The sequence below is a fragment of the Crinia signifera genome, chromosome 12 (assembly GCF_055691185.1).
Source record: "Crinia signifera chromosome 12, ASM5569118v1, whole genome shotgun sequence".
In the NCBI taxonomy this organism is placed as follows: domain Eukaryota; kingdom Metazoa; phylum Chordata; class Amphibia; order Anura; family Myobatrachidae; genus Crinia; species Crinia signifera.
The window spans coordinates 27,188,315-27,204,476 of NC_139228.1; the positions used below are offsets into that span (position 1 = coordinate 27,188,315).

At 43.0% G+C, this 16,162-nt stretch overlaps 1 protein-coding gene across 1 annotated transcript; it reads left to right on the forward strand.

Moving 5' to 3' along the window:
• The first annotated feature begins 7,550 nt into the window (after positions 1-7,550).
• Positions 7,551-13,405, forward strand: LOC146049476 (uncharacterized). The gene is made up of 2 exons (XM_083166020.1): positions 7,551-8,100; positions 11,654-13,405. Exon 2 carries the CDS (start codon positions 11,673-11,675, stop codon positions 13,062-13,064), a length of 1,392 nt encoding a protein of 463 aa, XP_083022146.1. The 5' UTR covers positions 7,551-8,100; positions 11,654-11,672; the 3' UTR covers positions 13,065-13,405.
• Positions 13,406-16,162: the final 2,757 nt, after the last annotated feature.

The window sequence follows — 16,162 nt, forward strand, 5'->3', positions numbered from 1 at the left end:
TGCATTGCTGGCCAAACCAGTCCTCGAGATCTACCAACAGGCCATGTTTTCCATACCACCTAGCCGGTGCACAGGTGTAGTTATTACTAACGCTCACATGATGTGCTGCATTCATTTCTAACTGACACATTCTACAGATCCACAGGTGGCCGAGAAAACATTGGAATCTTGATTACCGGTTTGGCCAACCCCAAAATATAGAATGTCACATGAAATGGCCGTGTTGGAAAAAAACAGACTTTTGCTCAGAACAATAGCTTGAAATTGATCAGATCCGGAGGGAAAATTGAAATGGGCGCCTGGTGATTTTAAATTCTTTTGTTACAGTTGAATTGAATCATTTCATCTAATGAAAAATATATGACTTGATTATTGTAAAATTGCATGAAATCAATCTATGCAGGGTTGCCTTCAGAAATTGTGGGGCTCAGGAATGACAAAATAGGCAGGACCCCTTCTCGAACTCCCAAGGTGCCTGGTGAAACCTCTACATTGGGCAATTATTTTTCACATTTTTTTTATTATGTGTTTATATTTGTGATTTAGCCCCTAAAATACAACATCGATATTGATCGAACTAGACTACCTTGAAATTGATTACAATCAATTGAAATCAACGGTTAAAATTTTTTACCGCTTAAACACTTTTTCCCCGTCAACATGAGTGTGTCAACTGTTGTGTAAAAAAGAACAACTGTATTGGAGACCATTAATGTAGCCTGAATTGTACGTTTTGTTATTGTCTTGACATATTGTATTTTCAAAGGAAACCGGTAACTGTTTTTACTAGAGATTATTATTATTTTAGTAATATTAATTTGCTTCTTAAACTTTGGGCAAACCAGGACTTTATCCAAGAACTAAGGCTTCTATTTACTAAGCCTTGAAGATAGGTAAAGTGAAGAGAGATAAGGTAACAATTAACCAGCCCATAACTGTTACTTTTTTAAACACAGCCTGTAACATGGTAGTTAGAAGCTGATTGACTGGTAAATTATTTCTGCTTACTTTATCTCTCTCTAAGGCTTAATACGAAGAATCCCTAAAATATTTACTTATTTATCAGACCATGACTTACCAGATTATCATAGACAACTATAGAAAGGAGAAATCAGCCCTGTGTGTGTGTGTGGGGGGGGGGGGGGGGGGGTATTTTAGAGCTCATTTTTAAGGTGTCCATACAATGGGTGGGTACAATGGGCGGTCCCGTATACATCGGATCTGGTTCACTCGCAAAGACAAATTCACTCTCAGATAGACAAAACCGTTTGCACTGCAGGTGGGTCTGATGTGCAGTTAGATTTGTGTTGGGTGTGTACCCCACTGATATTCAAACTGATATCTATCTATATACAGTGTCAAAATAAAGCAGCCAGTATTTACCCTACACAGGAACAAATTATCATCCAAATCTAACTGTCTCTGTTACATCAGCCCCACCTGCAGTGCACATGGTTTTGTCAATCTGAGAATGAATTTGCCTTTCCGAGTGAACCAGAATAACTCCCCTGATCCGGAGGTAGCACCTGCTGCAGTCCGACATCCTCCCTCGCATTTGATCCTGCTGCCAGGGAAGGTCCCAGGTGGCGAAGGGGGGGGGGGGGGATTAGCCGTACACTGCTGGGATACATTGCAGCAGTGTATGGCCACTTAAATGGATTCGGTATGGAATCCCGGCAGTCGGAATCCTGACGGTCAAAATCCTGATGCTGGAATCCTGACCGCCGAAATCCAGACAAGGAGGGACGTGGATCGCCACCCCCCCCCTTGCAGGCTCATTGCGCTCACCACGCAGTGGGCCCGGTGCCTCGCTAACCTCGCATGGGTGTCGTGGAAAAAGAAAGTTTCGGGATTTCGGCGGTCGGGATTCCGGCGTCGGGATTTTGACCGCTGGGAAATTGACCGCATCCCAATTAAATTGCCCCTTAATGTGTCTGAACTGCAGGTAGTAGAGAAGACAAAAGTGTTGGACTCCGAGCGGGTATGCTTGTATTTTTAAAGCATCAATCCTTTACAAGACAAAACCATGTTGGTTTTACCTTGTAATGGATTGTCGCTTAACAATATGGTTATTATTGCTTGGAATCCCACAGTTACAGCTGCTTGCAACCAATTACATTTACCCCATAGTACCACTTAGCAGAGTCCTACTTAGGGCAGCTAAAACCAGATCATTATATGAAAATAGCTTTACTAACTAGTCCTCCTGATATCAATAAACAGAGATGCAGTACTTTAAATCTTGCCTCCCCAATGTACATCACAATGCACTAAGGGTGGAGGAAATAGAAGTCTAGTCAGGCTCAACAGCCCTGGCGCTAGAAGCAGATCCAATGGTGAGCCACTTTAAAATAAGAACATTAACAATGTTTAACACCTAATGTAGACCATAATGTGAACAAAACAGACTGTTCATGCAATGTACATATAAATATGTAATAGCGCCTTCCTGTTCATTTCACATAGCAAGCAAGTAAACGTTTCCTATGCACCGAATGACACAATACTGCAGAGGAGGTAGCAGGAAGAGGAGGCAGCTGGTGAGTGTTATATAAGCATATTCTATAATGTACAGTCCCCAGCGTGTGAAAATGTTCTGATCATTAACGGACATATTGTTTTACAGATCCTTTCAGATCACATTGAACAAGCCATGCTACTCAAGAGGCTGTTGCTGGCCCACCAAGAGACAGTAGACCAACATCTTTAGGCCGTGCCACCCAGAAGGAATTATCTGTGGTTTTTTTTTTTACTAAGCCTTGGAAAGAGATAACGTGGATAAAGTGCCAGACAATCAGCTCCTAACTGCCATGTTACAGGCTGGGTTTGAAAATGGCCGTTAGGAGTGGGTTGACTAGTACTTTGGGGCTGATTCAGAACCTGTTCTTTAATGTCCGATGATCGGGGTCTGTACATGCGCAAACCCCGGGAGCAAATAGCTTCAACGAGTTTCATACTGATCTAGACATTCATTCGAGGAGGGGAGAGAAGGGTTGCAAGGCTGGGGGGCAGCAGAAGGGGAATGCCCAGCATTTTTGGGGTGTCCCCATAAAAACACTGGGCATTCCCCTGCACACACGTGGCGGTGCCTGCTCGGGGTGGCGGATAACGTCATAATTGTCAGTGCCTGCCCCATTTTCTGCAATCTGCGGGCATAAACGTCAGTCTAGACTGACTTTTATTAGCGAACGGTAGGAAAATCTTTCGATGGTGTGCGACCAGCTAATGATTTTTCATCCGTGCGTCCGCATGTGAGAGGATGTGTTACCGTTACCATCAGCTGGGTGGGGGTGGTGTTTACCTGTCCCCTAGGCTGTGAACATATGCAGCCTAGCGAACAAGTCTGAATTAGGAATTTTATCTCTTTCCACTTGATCTCCATCCAAGTCTTAGTAAATAGACCCCTATATCTTTGCACTTCATTTCTGTGTTTTTTTCTTCAGTTTAAAGACTCCCCAATCCACCAATCTATGACCATATATTACAGATAGTTTTCAGCGATTTGCCGATCCTTTCCAGCAAATACAGATCTACCTATTCTGAAAGCTTCATGAGTTTACTAGAAACGGTCTGATTGTTACCACAAACTAGAAATCTTTAGCCCCAAGTGATCTGGGAAATGAAACATGGTGAAAAACCTGATTTAACCTTTGCAATAAATTTTGTTTAGAATCGGCGATCTGTGAAACCCATACAATTATTTGCAGAATTATCTGAAAAATTCCAAATTGTCCCCAGATGATTGTTGGTGTACGGTGTTGGGGGCTATGGGTCATCAAATGGCCAATCAGTCCTTCAGGTGATGTGCAGTAAGTGCATTATGTGTTATATGACAGGACTTGTGTTTTTACAAATGAATTGCTTGTTTTGGGTGTCTGAGATTGTAAACTTTTAAGTGAAACAATAAAATGTTAGCATTTTTAAATATGGCTGCTGCTTATTTTTTCTACACATGCTTTGCCAATGCGGTATTTACTATTTTCAATCTAAAAGTTAATGAAAAGGTACCCTTAAAATGTATGTGAACCTTTTGTTTGGGGGAGGTGGCTTAATGTTTACAACAAACTGCAATATAATATATGCATATACTTAAGATGGCCATACACACACAGATTTATCTTCAGATCTGGCTGGTTGGAACAAAATCCTGGTTATGGATGAGAACAAATGGCAGTTGACCATTTGCTTGGAAATGCTGGAAAACTGACAAACTGTCACTCATCCATAACCATATTTTTGTTCCAACCAGCCAGATCTGAAGATAAATCTTACTAGTGTATGGGCACCTTTTTTTGTTTTGGCTTGTGATATAATGCATGATAATCATTTTTCATCTTGACAAACATAAGTGCTTGATTTTGTTTAAGATACTTATGTTTTGTTTTTTATTTATTACCAATAGGATGTTCATTTACTGTGGATCCCGAGGGAATAATTGTTTTGTCTGCACATCATCAGTTCAGCATATTGCAGAATGGGCCTTGCAATGTTGCCCGCAGTTGATTGACAGGCAGCAGCAATGAGGGGGTGGGCAGGGGGGAAGAGGAAGGACCACATTTCTAGAAACAGTAGTGTGTCTCCTGTTATCTAGAGAGGAAGAGTCTCCGCCCCCGCTTCTATCAGTAGATGGAGCTTATTCAGCTGGCTATCTGCAACCGATGGTCACGATGTTGGATCTCAACTTTTTTTTTTTGGCCATCCATGAATCAGGCTCTTAGTCAAAAACTCAGTAAGGTATTTAAATAATAATGTCCTGTCATTATGATCACATATTGCTGCATGGTGACCACTACCCACAACATCCCAAATATTAACCGCCATCATTCCTACTTGTTCCCTCCTTCATGTCCCCTGCTCTCCTGATGGTGCATCTAAAGACACACCAGACAGTAATATAGCATCTGTAGATGCTGTGAGGGGGAAGCCTAACTCCATGCAAATTTGCATATACACCAGTGAAGGGACTTTGTAGTGTAAAATAATCAATCCAAACTGTTTACAAGGCTCTTAGGTGTCCTCCGCTAACACCTCTCACAACCTTACCCAGGATAAACTGGGACTGAGTGATCTCACCGCTGCCACCATTTGGGACGATATGGATTCTCTGATCACTCAGGTAAACAGTTTAGTAACATGGCAAAAGCCCTTTATTGTAAATATATACACACAGTGCACTATAACAGTAACAATTATCAGCCAGGAAGATATCTTACTTACTAAGTCCCCACAGTAGTATATGATTACCGGTGCTTGCATTCCTTTGCTACTACAAGCTGGCAGTATTTCTGTGTCCCCTGGCTTGGGATACCAGCTCACACAGCGCCCTTCCCCATGAATTGTCTGCACTGACGGCACCGCAATGCCTAGTCCCTTTCTGTACGTCAGAAGTCCAACTCCTCTCTCTGCACCTCCTGTGCTGATCTCTCCCAGTAGAGCTCACTCCCCTTGTTATACCCAGCCATGTCTATTCATAACCCAGCCAGTTCATTCAGGATGTTAGAGAGTTTGATGAGATGCAGAGACAAACTGACTGGGTTCCTGCATACAATGGGGTGTACATGATCAGATTATCTGTAGCTCCAAACATACACTAGTTACTACTTATGTTACTCACATCTGATAGTCAGGGGACTTAGAACAATGGGCAACTTACTATAGTAAATAACACTCTGACCTAGACTTAATCATATTAACAATTGCATTAAGCACAGTATGACCAATTGAAGTACATATTTCAAATATAACAGATAAAATATAGCTATACAATATAATATTATAGAGAATATGACTAATAACATATTATAATTAATTGGAGTCTATGAGCAGGACCAGGGCTATGAAAGTAACCGCAGTCATCTAACACTGTGCGACACGAGGTGCCGGCTGTGTCGTCACAACATGCATTAAAAAACATATCAAAGATACAACTGTATCTTACACATGACACTACTAAAATGCTAAACCATGCACTCATCATCTCTCGCATTGATTGTTGCAATAGTCTCCTTGTTGGTCTTCCCAAGAACAGACTCTCGCCACTGCAATCTATTTTGAACGCTGCAGTGAGGCTGATCTTCCTAGCCAGACATTCACTGTCTGCTGATCCGCTCTGCCAGTCCCTCCCTGGTTACATAGTTACATACATAGTTACATAGTAAGTAAGGCTGAATAAAGACTTGCATCCATCTAGTTCAACCTAGGTTTATAATAGATTATCCCTTGTTGTAGATTACAGTTATGGCCTGGTACATCGTGGCTGCGTTGCGCATACAGTGCGCCATGCAAATCGCGCCTGGATCGCGCCTGCTCCTTGCGCTATAGTCCCGTTATAGATCGCGTTATAACGTAACGTAATCTTGTAAATGTAACCTGCACTTACACTCATTGACCACCAGATGTCACTTTTCCCAAACAGTACAGCGCATGCGTAAAAATCTCTTCTACAAAACAGTGGCCGCCACGACTTTTCACTACGGATTTTGTCCTTACTTTACGGACAGATTGTTTTGTATTTATTCGCAGAAGCAGCTACGTACGGTCATTTATGTAATTGGTACAGAAGCCATGCTAACCTTTGCTATTGCTGGATGACTACTTAAAACATTATTTGAGGACCTACAGTATCATACTTTACACTACGGATTTTGTCCTTACTTTACGGACAGAGTTCTTTTCTTTTATTCGCAGCCGCAGTGACGTACTGGATGGTCATGAACTGTATTTGATTGGTGCAGAAGCCATGCTAACCATCTGCCAGGAGTAAAATCACAGGCAATAGTGGCCTAGCGGGTAGAGGCACGGCTTCACTATTTCAGTATCAGTAGTTCGATCCTCAGTTGATTACATTATATTTTTATTTTTTAAACGTTTTTTTTCGCAAAATAGATTTAGCTTTTCAGGTAAAACTCCTTGCCTTGAGGACCGTGTTTCGGGATTAAATTCGCTAACCATTGCTAACCAGCCACTTTTCACTACGGATTTTGTCCTTACTTTACGGACAGATTGTTTTGTATTTATTCGCAGAAGCAGCTACGTACGGTCATTTATGTAATTGGTACAGAAGCCATGCTAACCTTTGCTATTGCTGGATGACTACTTTAAACATTATTTGAGGACCTACAGTATCATACTTTACACTACGGATTTTGTCCTTACTTTACGGACAGATTGTTAGTACAGTATTTATTCGCAGAAGCAGCTACGTACGGTCATTTATGTAATTGGTACAGAAGCCATGCTAACCTTTGCTATTGCTGGATGACTACTTAAAACATTATTTGAGGACCTACAGTATCATACTTTACACTACGGATTTTGTCCTTACTTTACGGACAGAGTTCTTTTCTTTTATTCGCAGCCGCAGTGACGTACTGGATGGTCATGAACTGTATTTGATTGGTGCAGAAGCCATGCTAACCATCTGCCAGCAGTAAAATCACAGGCAATAGTGGCCTAGCGGGTAGAGGCACGGCTTCACTATCTCAGTATCAGTAGTTCGATCCTCAGTTGGTTACATTATATTTTTATTTTTTAAACGTTCTTTTTTTTTTTTTAAACTAATACAGTTACAGTAGTTGGTGCTTATCAAAATCTTTCGGACTTTTCCACAAACAAAAACGATAGTTAATACCCATACTGTACATACTGTACTGCGCTACAGAGAACGTTTTTTTTCAGCAACAATAGATTTCTCCAAACTCAGACACAGACCGACACCTCAGACAATAAGATGTTGATTGCAGTCATACAGTATGTTAATTTCAGTCTGCCTTTTTGTTTCGCTGGTAATTGTACATAATTCAAATGCACCTATCAGCTTCATGAAGGATTTCCTTTGTCTCTGCCAGCATAAATTCAGCTACAGTACATTAAAATTGTCAAACAATCCAGTTTGTTTTTCTGCATCTAAACCGTGTAGAATTGCTACGGATCGTCTCTTCATCTCTTGCCTGTATACAAGCACGAGATTCTACCTGTACACCTGGACTATTCATTCTGCTGAATCCAAAGTCAAGTTGTTGCTGCTTTCGTGTTTCTACCGTTTTACCATCATACTGCCTTCCTTCCGCAAGAACACTACTGTATCTTCTCGCTGGAGCAGTAAGTACACTATACAGTAGTACAGTCATTTGTACATTTCACTGATTGCTGCATTACAGTATACAGTAAGCAGCACTACAAAACGGTCCCTGCGCGGAAGCGCTCGGTTCCCACCCTTCCCTGAATGAAGCTGTTTCCCTTCTTTCCCTACTGTTCAAATGCACCCGGTGCAGAATACTGTATACTGTACAAGTGCCATTTAGAATATTGTACAATGTGTTAAAATTGCCTGGTGTGTATGGGCCGCAAATCCCCGACTAGCGATGACAGTACTCTATTAGGGTGGGCTACTGTAGGCTGCTACTGTAAATACTAGTTCTCTTCGTAATACCATTGGTGTAATACCGTAAAACACGTATTTTTTCCTCAAACGAGGGGACCGGTGTTTTTCTCATGTTTACAGACTGTTTCGCAGAGTCAGTCAGTAATAGGAGCACATGTGATACAGTATCGTGATTTTCAGCCATGTTGGGAATCGAGATGGCTGCACAGTGCAGTAGAGATAGCGCCATGTGGAATATTGTACAATGTGTTAAAATTGCCTAGTGTGTATGGGACGCAGATCCCCCGCTACATTTGCGAGGGCAGGATCAACTTTCCCTCCCCCTTACTGCACTTCTGCTTCAGGTACTGTACCATACAGTAAGTACCATAATGAACAGTGCATGATTCTCTTGAGGACCATACAGTACACACTAAACGTTTTTCATCTGAAAATTGCCTGGTGTGTATGGTCCAGAGTTCCCCGACTAGCGATGAGAATACTTTATTAGGCTACTGCAGGCTGCCGCTATGGGTATTGTCCGTATAATGTGTAATAAATCCTGGATTGGGGTATTGTCAGTAATATTGTTGTAATACCGTAAATAACGGATCATTTGGCATTTTTTCCCGCATACTGTACTTGTAATTGAAGTAGTCACAGCAATAGGATCACGTGGTATCGTGATTTTCCGCCATTTTAGGGATCAACATGGATGCCACATACAGTACAGTGCAGTGCAGTAGAGATACTGTAGCGCCATTTAGAATATTGTACGTGTTAAAATTGCCTGGTGTGTATAGGCCGCAGATCCCCGACTAGCGATGACAATACTCTATTAGGGTGGGCTACTACTGGCAGGCTGCTACTATGGGTATTCTCGTATAATCTGTGCAACTGTAAATACTGTTGGTGTAATACTGTAAATACTGTATACTGTAGTAACGTATTTTTTCGCAGTTTGGGGATTTTTGCGCATATTAATAGACTACTGTATTTCGCAGACTCAGTCATACTGTTTGTGTAAAAAATCCCCTAGCTGTGTACAAAATCCCCTAGCTGTGGGTGTTCGTATTGTAATACTGTACAGTAATTACTGTACAGTAATACTAGATTACAGGTATCCGGAGAACCAGAATACTGTACCAGTTTATTTTTTTATTTTTTTTATTACATTTTTTATTAATTCATTGCATTATTATTATACAGCAGGAACAGCATGTGGTGTCATTGCATTATTATTATTACAGTATACAGAGGGAGCAGCCTGTGGTGTCATGGCATTACTTTTATATTATACAGGGGGAGCAGCCTGTGGTGTCATGGCATTATTATTATACAGAGGGAGCAGCCTGTGGTGTCATGGCATAATGCCATGACACCACAGTCTGCTCCCCCTGTACAATAATAATTATGACACCACAGGTGGCTCCCCCTGTATAATATACAGTAAAATGAATGCCATGACACCACTGGCTGCTCCCTCTGTATAATAATAATAATGCAATGACACCACATGCTGTTCCTGCTGTACTGTATAATAATAATGCAATGACACCACAGGCTACTCCCGCTGTATAATATACAGTAACAATAGTAATACCATGACACAAATTATTATACAGGGGGAGCAGCCTGTGGTGTCATTGCATTATTATTATACAGAGGGAGCAGCCTGTGGTGTCATGGCATTACTTTTATATTATACAGGGGTAGCAGCCTGTGGTGTCATGGCATTATTATTATGCAGAGGGAGCAGCCTGTGGTGTCATGGCATAATGCCATGACACCACAGGCTGCTCCCCCTGTACAATAATAATGACACCACAGGGTGCTCCACCTGTATAATATAAAAGTAATGCCATGATCACAGGCTGCTCCCCCTGTATAATAATTTGTGTCATGGCATTACTATTATTAATAGTAATGCCATGACACAAATTATTATACAGGGGGAGCAGCCTGTGGTGTCATTGCATTATTACAGATACTGTATGTCGTTTTAGATCATGTTAACTTACTACTATCCTGTGTTTTATCCTCGACCAGGCTCCTCCTGTCCTGCTGCGGCTCCACACATTTCTGTTCCCCTCTCTGCGGCCTCCTGAAGCGTCCCCCACGAGTTGCTCTGCGGGCGGCCCCAGCCTTCCTCCAGTCTCTGAGTGCAGACGCGTGGGTGGGAGGCGTCAACGTCATGACGTCCACACCGCACCCAGCGTCTGCCGACTGCCACTGGGGATAAGAGGGAACAGGCTGCCGGCCGGAGCCCTCCTCCACGTAGCCGTGGAGGCCGGCGGCCATGTTGCTGTGGCCTCAGACATCATTTAAAAAACCACAGTAACATGGCCGCCGGCAGTGAAAAAACAAACAAACGGCAATGCGGCCTCAGAAACGGGCGCGGCCCGCAGCACACCTGCCAGAGCGGCCTGGGGGGCAGATGGCATCCTGCCCCCCGGCCCAGCCCGCCCCTGCCTCCACCCCTCCTAGTCTGTCTGTCTAAGCCCCATCTGTTAACGTACTGTACTTTTGTTTATCGCTTCATCCCTTTTATTGAAAAAAAAAGCTCATGTCTATGCAGTACGGTCACATAATTTTCGGTACTTGTGACTTACAGTATCTGGGCAGCCAATGTTGAAATTGTATGCCAGTACCCTAAGCATGCGATTTGATGCGATTTCCCTTGAAATTCCTTTGAAGAGAAAATTGCTGTTGCATTGTATGCTATTGTATTGCATGCGATGCGATTTGATGCGATTTTAATACTGTACTGTACAGTATGTACAGATGTACCCAGATGCCTGTTTCATACAGTATGTGAAATGGCCCCCCAGACCCCATTTTTAATTGTATTCCCACCCTGATGGCTAAATGCCCCCATTGTTAACGCCACCCCACTATCAACGCCAACCCGAAGCGTGGCGAGCGGCGGCGTTACGCGTCCTCCGACCTTTTCATACCCCCACAATCCACGTCGGCGTGGAGTTGATTTTATATAGTGTGGCGAGCGCAAGTGGGGTGGCGTTAACAATGGGGGCATTTAGCCATCAGGGTGGGAATACAATAAAAAATGGGGTCAATTGTATGATTGTATGCAATGCAATTTGACGCGATTTTAGGTGCGATGAAGAAAATCAGGCGCCCAAATAAGTCACAAGTACTGTACCTACTGTAATTTTCACTACTGTAATACCATAATACAATACTGTATGCTACTGTATTGTACTGTAACTAATGTACTGTACTGTACAGTATGTACTGTATTAACTTGAATCTTATTGTTGTGTATTGTAGAGTGCACTGCCTACTGAAGATGGTGAAAACAAAAAAATTCTATTCTGGAGAACCTACACTTGCATGTCCCAAGAGAATGGCTGCATTAGTGCCAAACATTAAAAATAATATCGTTAAGAAGAAAGCAGGAAAAGAAAATATTCCTGTTGTCAAACTACGGAAAAATGCCAAGGCCAAGAACAAGTCTTTGTTCGCGACTATAGGAGAATCTCACGATGACTGTCTGGTGCAAGACATTAACACTGATGCACAGCAAGACATTAACACAGTGACAGATGTGTCAGTTCCCGTAGATAATGACTTGCACCCTTTGGAGCTTCACATTACACCTCTGGAACAAAAATCTCAATCACCGTCCCGTAGGAAACTTAACTTTCTGGATCACAACCCACCACAATGTAGCTGCACAGGGCTGGTGAGAGACATTTTGGGCAAGATGACCCACATGGAAACCCAAAACAATGGACTGTCTGTACATGTGGATGAACTGAAAGCGGAAATTCATGTACTGACAGGACAAATTAAAGTGCTGTCAGGAGGTCTGATTGACATGCTTGCTCAAGCCAAACAATGGCAAGCTGCTACAGGGCCACCCATTACACCCACAACATCTAATCCAGTACAATCACAATTTGACTGCCCTGATGCATTTGAAACAGAGGATTTTGACTTGGAAATGACCCAACCAACCACATCTTTCCACTTTTCGGATTTGGAGATGACACCAGCTTCATCCAACCGATTGGCCAGCCCTAGCATGGACACAGAAACTGTTTTACCAAATGAATTGGTGAACATGGACACAACACCAGTGTCATCTCACTGGTTGCCTGCCACACATAATGCTTCAGATACACAACAACGTCAGACCAACTTAACAAGTACCCCACTGACATCTCACTGGTTGGCTGACAGACACAATGCACCATCCCAAGCCTCTAACAACATGGACACTGCAATGGTTGCATCATCCCAATTGTCCCCTGGAAATATGATCGTCGCAACCTTACCTCAACATCAAAGAACATCACCTCTACATGAAAGAACACCTAGAATCATACCCAAAGAATTGTGCGCTGTGGGGATTTCCTTGCCTGACATGCCGCTCAAAGTCATCACAGCTGAGGGTGTCAACACTCTCTTTAAAGCAGCGAAGATGGAAATGCACCGTTATGCACAACAGATTTTCCAAGAGCATGTTTCTTTTGACCTGTATAAGAATTGGTGCAATCGGGTCAATTATGATGGGCAACGTAATAAATTTGCAATCCCAGAAAATCTGCGCCTCGATATAGTGACACGGCTCATGGGGAAATTTGAGCTTACAAAGGCTGATTGTACAAAGATAAAGGACACTATAAATGGATTGCTACGGATGCCCAGAGTTACACGCTGGACGTGCTTACTGTAGCACAGCAACTGGAGACGTCTCTTCAAACTGGCATCTACTGTACTCACAGAACAAAGGACTGGCAATGAAATGGAAAAAAAGTACGTTTATGATCTTACTGTACTGTATTTCTCTCCCTCTCTCCCATCCCCTTCCAACATACAGTACTGTATCTCTCTCTCCCCCCCCCCTGACATCCTTGTGACCATTCAGTACTAACGCTATTCTCTTTTCTTCTCTCCCCATGCCACTCTACAATGAGCAAAATCAAGCGAGTTTGGGACCGAGAACAAAGGACTGGCAATGAAATGGAAAAAAAGTACGTTTATGATCTTACTGTACATTACTGTATCTCTCTCCCTCTCTCCCATCCCCTTCCCCTGCCAACATTTCCCCCCCCCCCCCCCCCCCCCGAAACCCTTGTGACCATTCAGTACTAATGCTACTGTATTCTTTTTTCTTCAACCCTTATCCACCACATGCCACTCTACAATGAGCAAAATCAAGCGAGTTTGGGACCGAGAACAAAGGACTGGCAATGAAATGGAAAAAAAGTACGTTTATGATCTTACTGTACATTACTGTATCTCTCTCCCTCTCTCCCATCCCCTTCCCCTGCCAACATGTTTCCCCCCCCCCCCCCCGAAACCCTTGTGACCATTCAGTACTAATGCTATTCTTTTTTCTTCAACTCTTATCCACCACATGCCACTCTACAATGAGCAAAATCAAGCGAGTTTGGGACTGAGAACAAAGGACTGGCAATGAAATGGAAAAAAAGTACGTTTATGATCTTACTGTACATTACTGTATCTCTCTCCCTCTCTCCCATCCCCTTCCCCTGCCAACATGTGTCTCCCCCCCCCCCCCCCCCCGAAACCCTTGTGACCATTCAGTACTAACGTTATTCTTTATTCTTCTCTCCCATTATCCACCACATGCCACTCTACCATGAGCAAAATCAAGCGTGTTTGGGACCGAGAACAAAGGACTGGCAATGAAATGGAAAAAAAGTACGTTTATGATCTTACTGTACATTATCTCTCTCCCTCTCTCCCATCCCCTTCCCCTGCCAACATGTCCCCCCCCCCCCCCCCCGAAACCCTTGTGACCATTCAGTACTAATGCTATTCTTTATTCTTCTCCCCTTATCCACCACATGCCACTCTACAATGAGCAAAATCAAGCGAGTTTGGGACCGAGAACAAAGGACTGGCAATGAAATGGAAAAAAAGTACGTTTATGATCTTACTGTACATTACTGTATCTCTCTCCCTCTCTCCCATCCCCTTCCCCTGCCAACATGTGTCTCCCCCCCCCCCCCCGAAACCCTTGTGACCATTCAGTACTAACGTTATTCTTTATTCTTCTCTCCCATTATCCACCATGACACTCTACCATGAGCAAAATCAAGCGTGTTTGGGACCGAGAACAAAGGACTGGCAATGAAATGGAAAAAAAGTACGTTTATGATCTTACTGTACTGTACATTATCTCTCTCCCTCTCTCCCATCCCCTTCCCCTGCCAACATGTCCCCCCCCCCCCCCCCCCGAAACCCTTGTGACCATTCAGTACTAACGCTATTCTTTTTTCTTCTCCCCTTATCCACCACATGCCACTCTACAATGAGCAAAATCAAGCGTGTTTTGGATAGAGAACAAAGGACAGCCACGCCTTGCAAAAAGCTTTGTTGTGACCAACAGTACTTTAAATTATTGTACCTAAAATACTGTATGACTTTGTCCTGTTTAAATTAATGTGCTGTGTTTTTTTATTTTATTTTTTATTATACTGTATTTGAAGTCCCCACACATGATTCAAATTGTACAGTATGGTACTGTGTAAAGAAGTTTTGGAAAGATGTACTGTACTGACACCTGCCCAGTAGACTGTACTGTAATAATTACAAACTGCAAACCATCTTTAATGAAACGTACTGACAGTAATGATTGTTATAAATTTTTTATTAAAAAAAAAAAAAAAATTATATTAATTCTAATAATAAATTGAAAATCCGATTTATTATCATCTGCAGCATTTGCACCACTCTTCTTAATTCTTCTGTGAAAATAAACAAACAAACAATGTACAGTTTTAGAACAGAAATACTGTACATGTTGAATACTGTACTTTACAGTACAGTAAGCATTACTATTACTACAGTATACTGTACTGTACTGTACTTTACCTCTATCCATGGGTGGATTTGGATGAGGGGTGGAGGCTGCCTCGTCCTCTTGTACCCTTGGCACTGTGGAAAAATGAGAAAATATGCTTTAAAAATAAAGTTTTTATTACTGTAGTATTATTATTATTACTTGTAATACACTAGTTACTGTATGGTTATTGCTGTAAAGTACAGTAAGTGTGCGATATGACGTGCAGCATATGGCAGCAGCTCAAAAGGGAAGGAGGCTGCTGCCAGGGCAATAAGATGTAATCCCTGGCATCGAGCAATAAATCCCTGGCATCAAGCATGTAACATCTAGCAATGAGAATGCACTGTAGGTACAGTAATACCACTTTCACATCGCAGACCCGTTTTAAAAACCGGTATTTTAAACCGGTAATTAAAACGGGTCAGAGCCTTAATAGTGGCCAGATTACCGTTTTAAATGCAGGTTTCAGTGTCATTCACATTGCAGTTGAAACGTTTCATTCTGAACACGTTTCAAGGCAGTGTGTGACCATTGCCTGTCATTATTGCCTGTCGGCAGCAGCGCGGAGGGGAGGAAGAGTGTCACAGTCTGAGTGCTGTTGCTGCTGCTGTCTATCCACTCGTCCCTTCTTATTTACATCAACTTGCTGCCGCCGCCCCCACCGTGCACTGTAATAGCATCACTGCCGCCGCTGCCTGTCAGGCTGGGCGGCTGGGGAAGAGCGACCTAGAGCCGGGCTGCTGCCTGTAATCCCCACCCTGCATGGATGCGCCGCCGCACGGTTAGCCCCTGTACCAATGCACAGCGTCCGTGCGGCCATGTAAGCGGCTCCTGTGCGGTACTCGCCGTGTGACAGTGCCTGACAGTCACGCAGCGGCCGCTGCCTTCGTCCCCGCAGCGCTGCCCTTGTGTTCATCCCTGGTACATAGCCGCATTCCCCGCCGCACGCTTCCCGATGC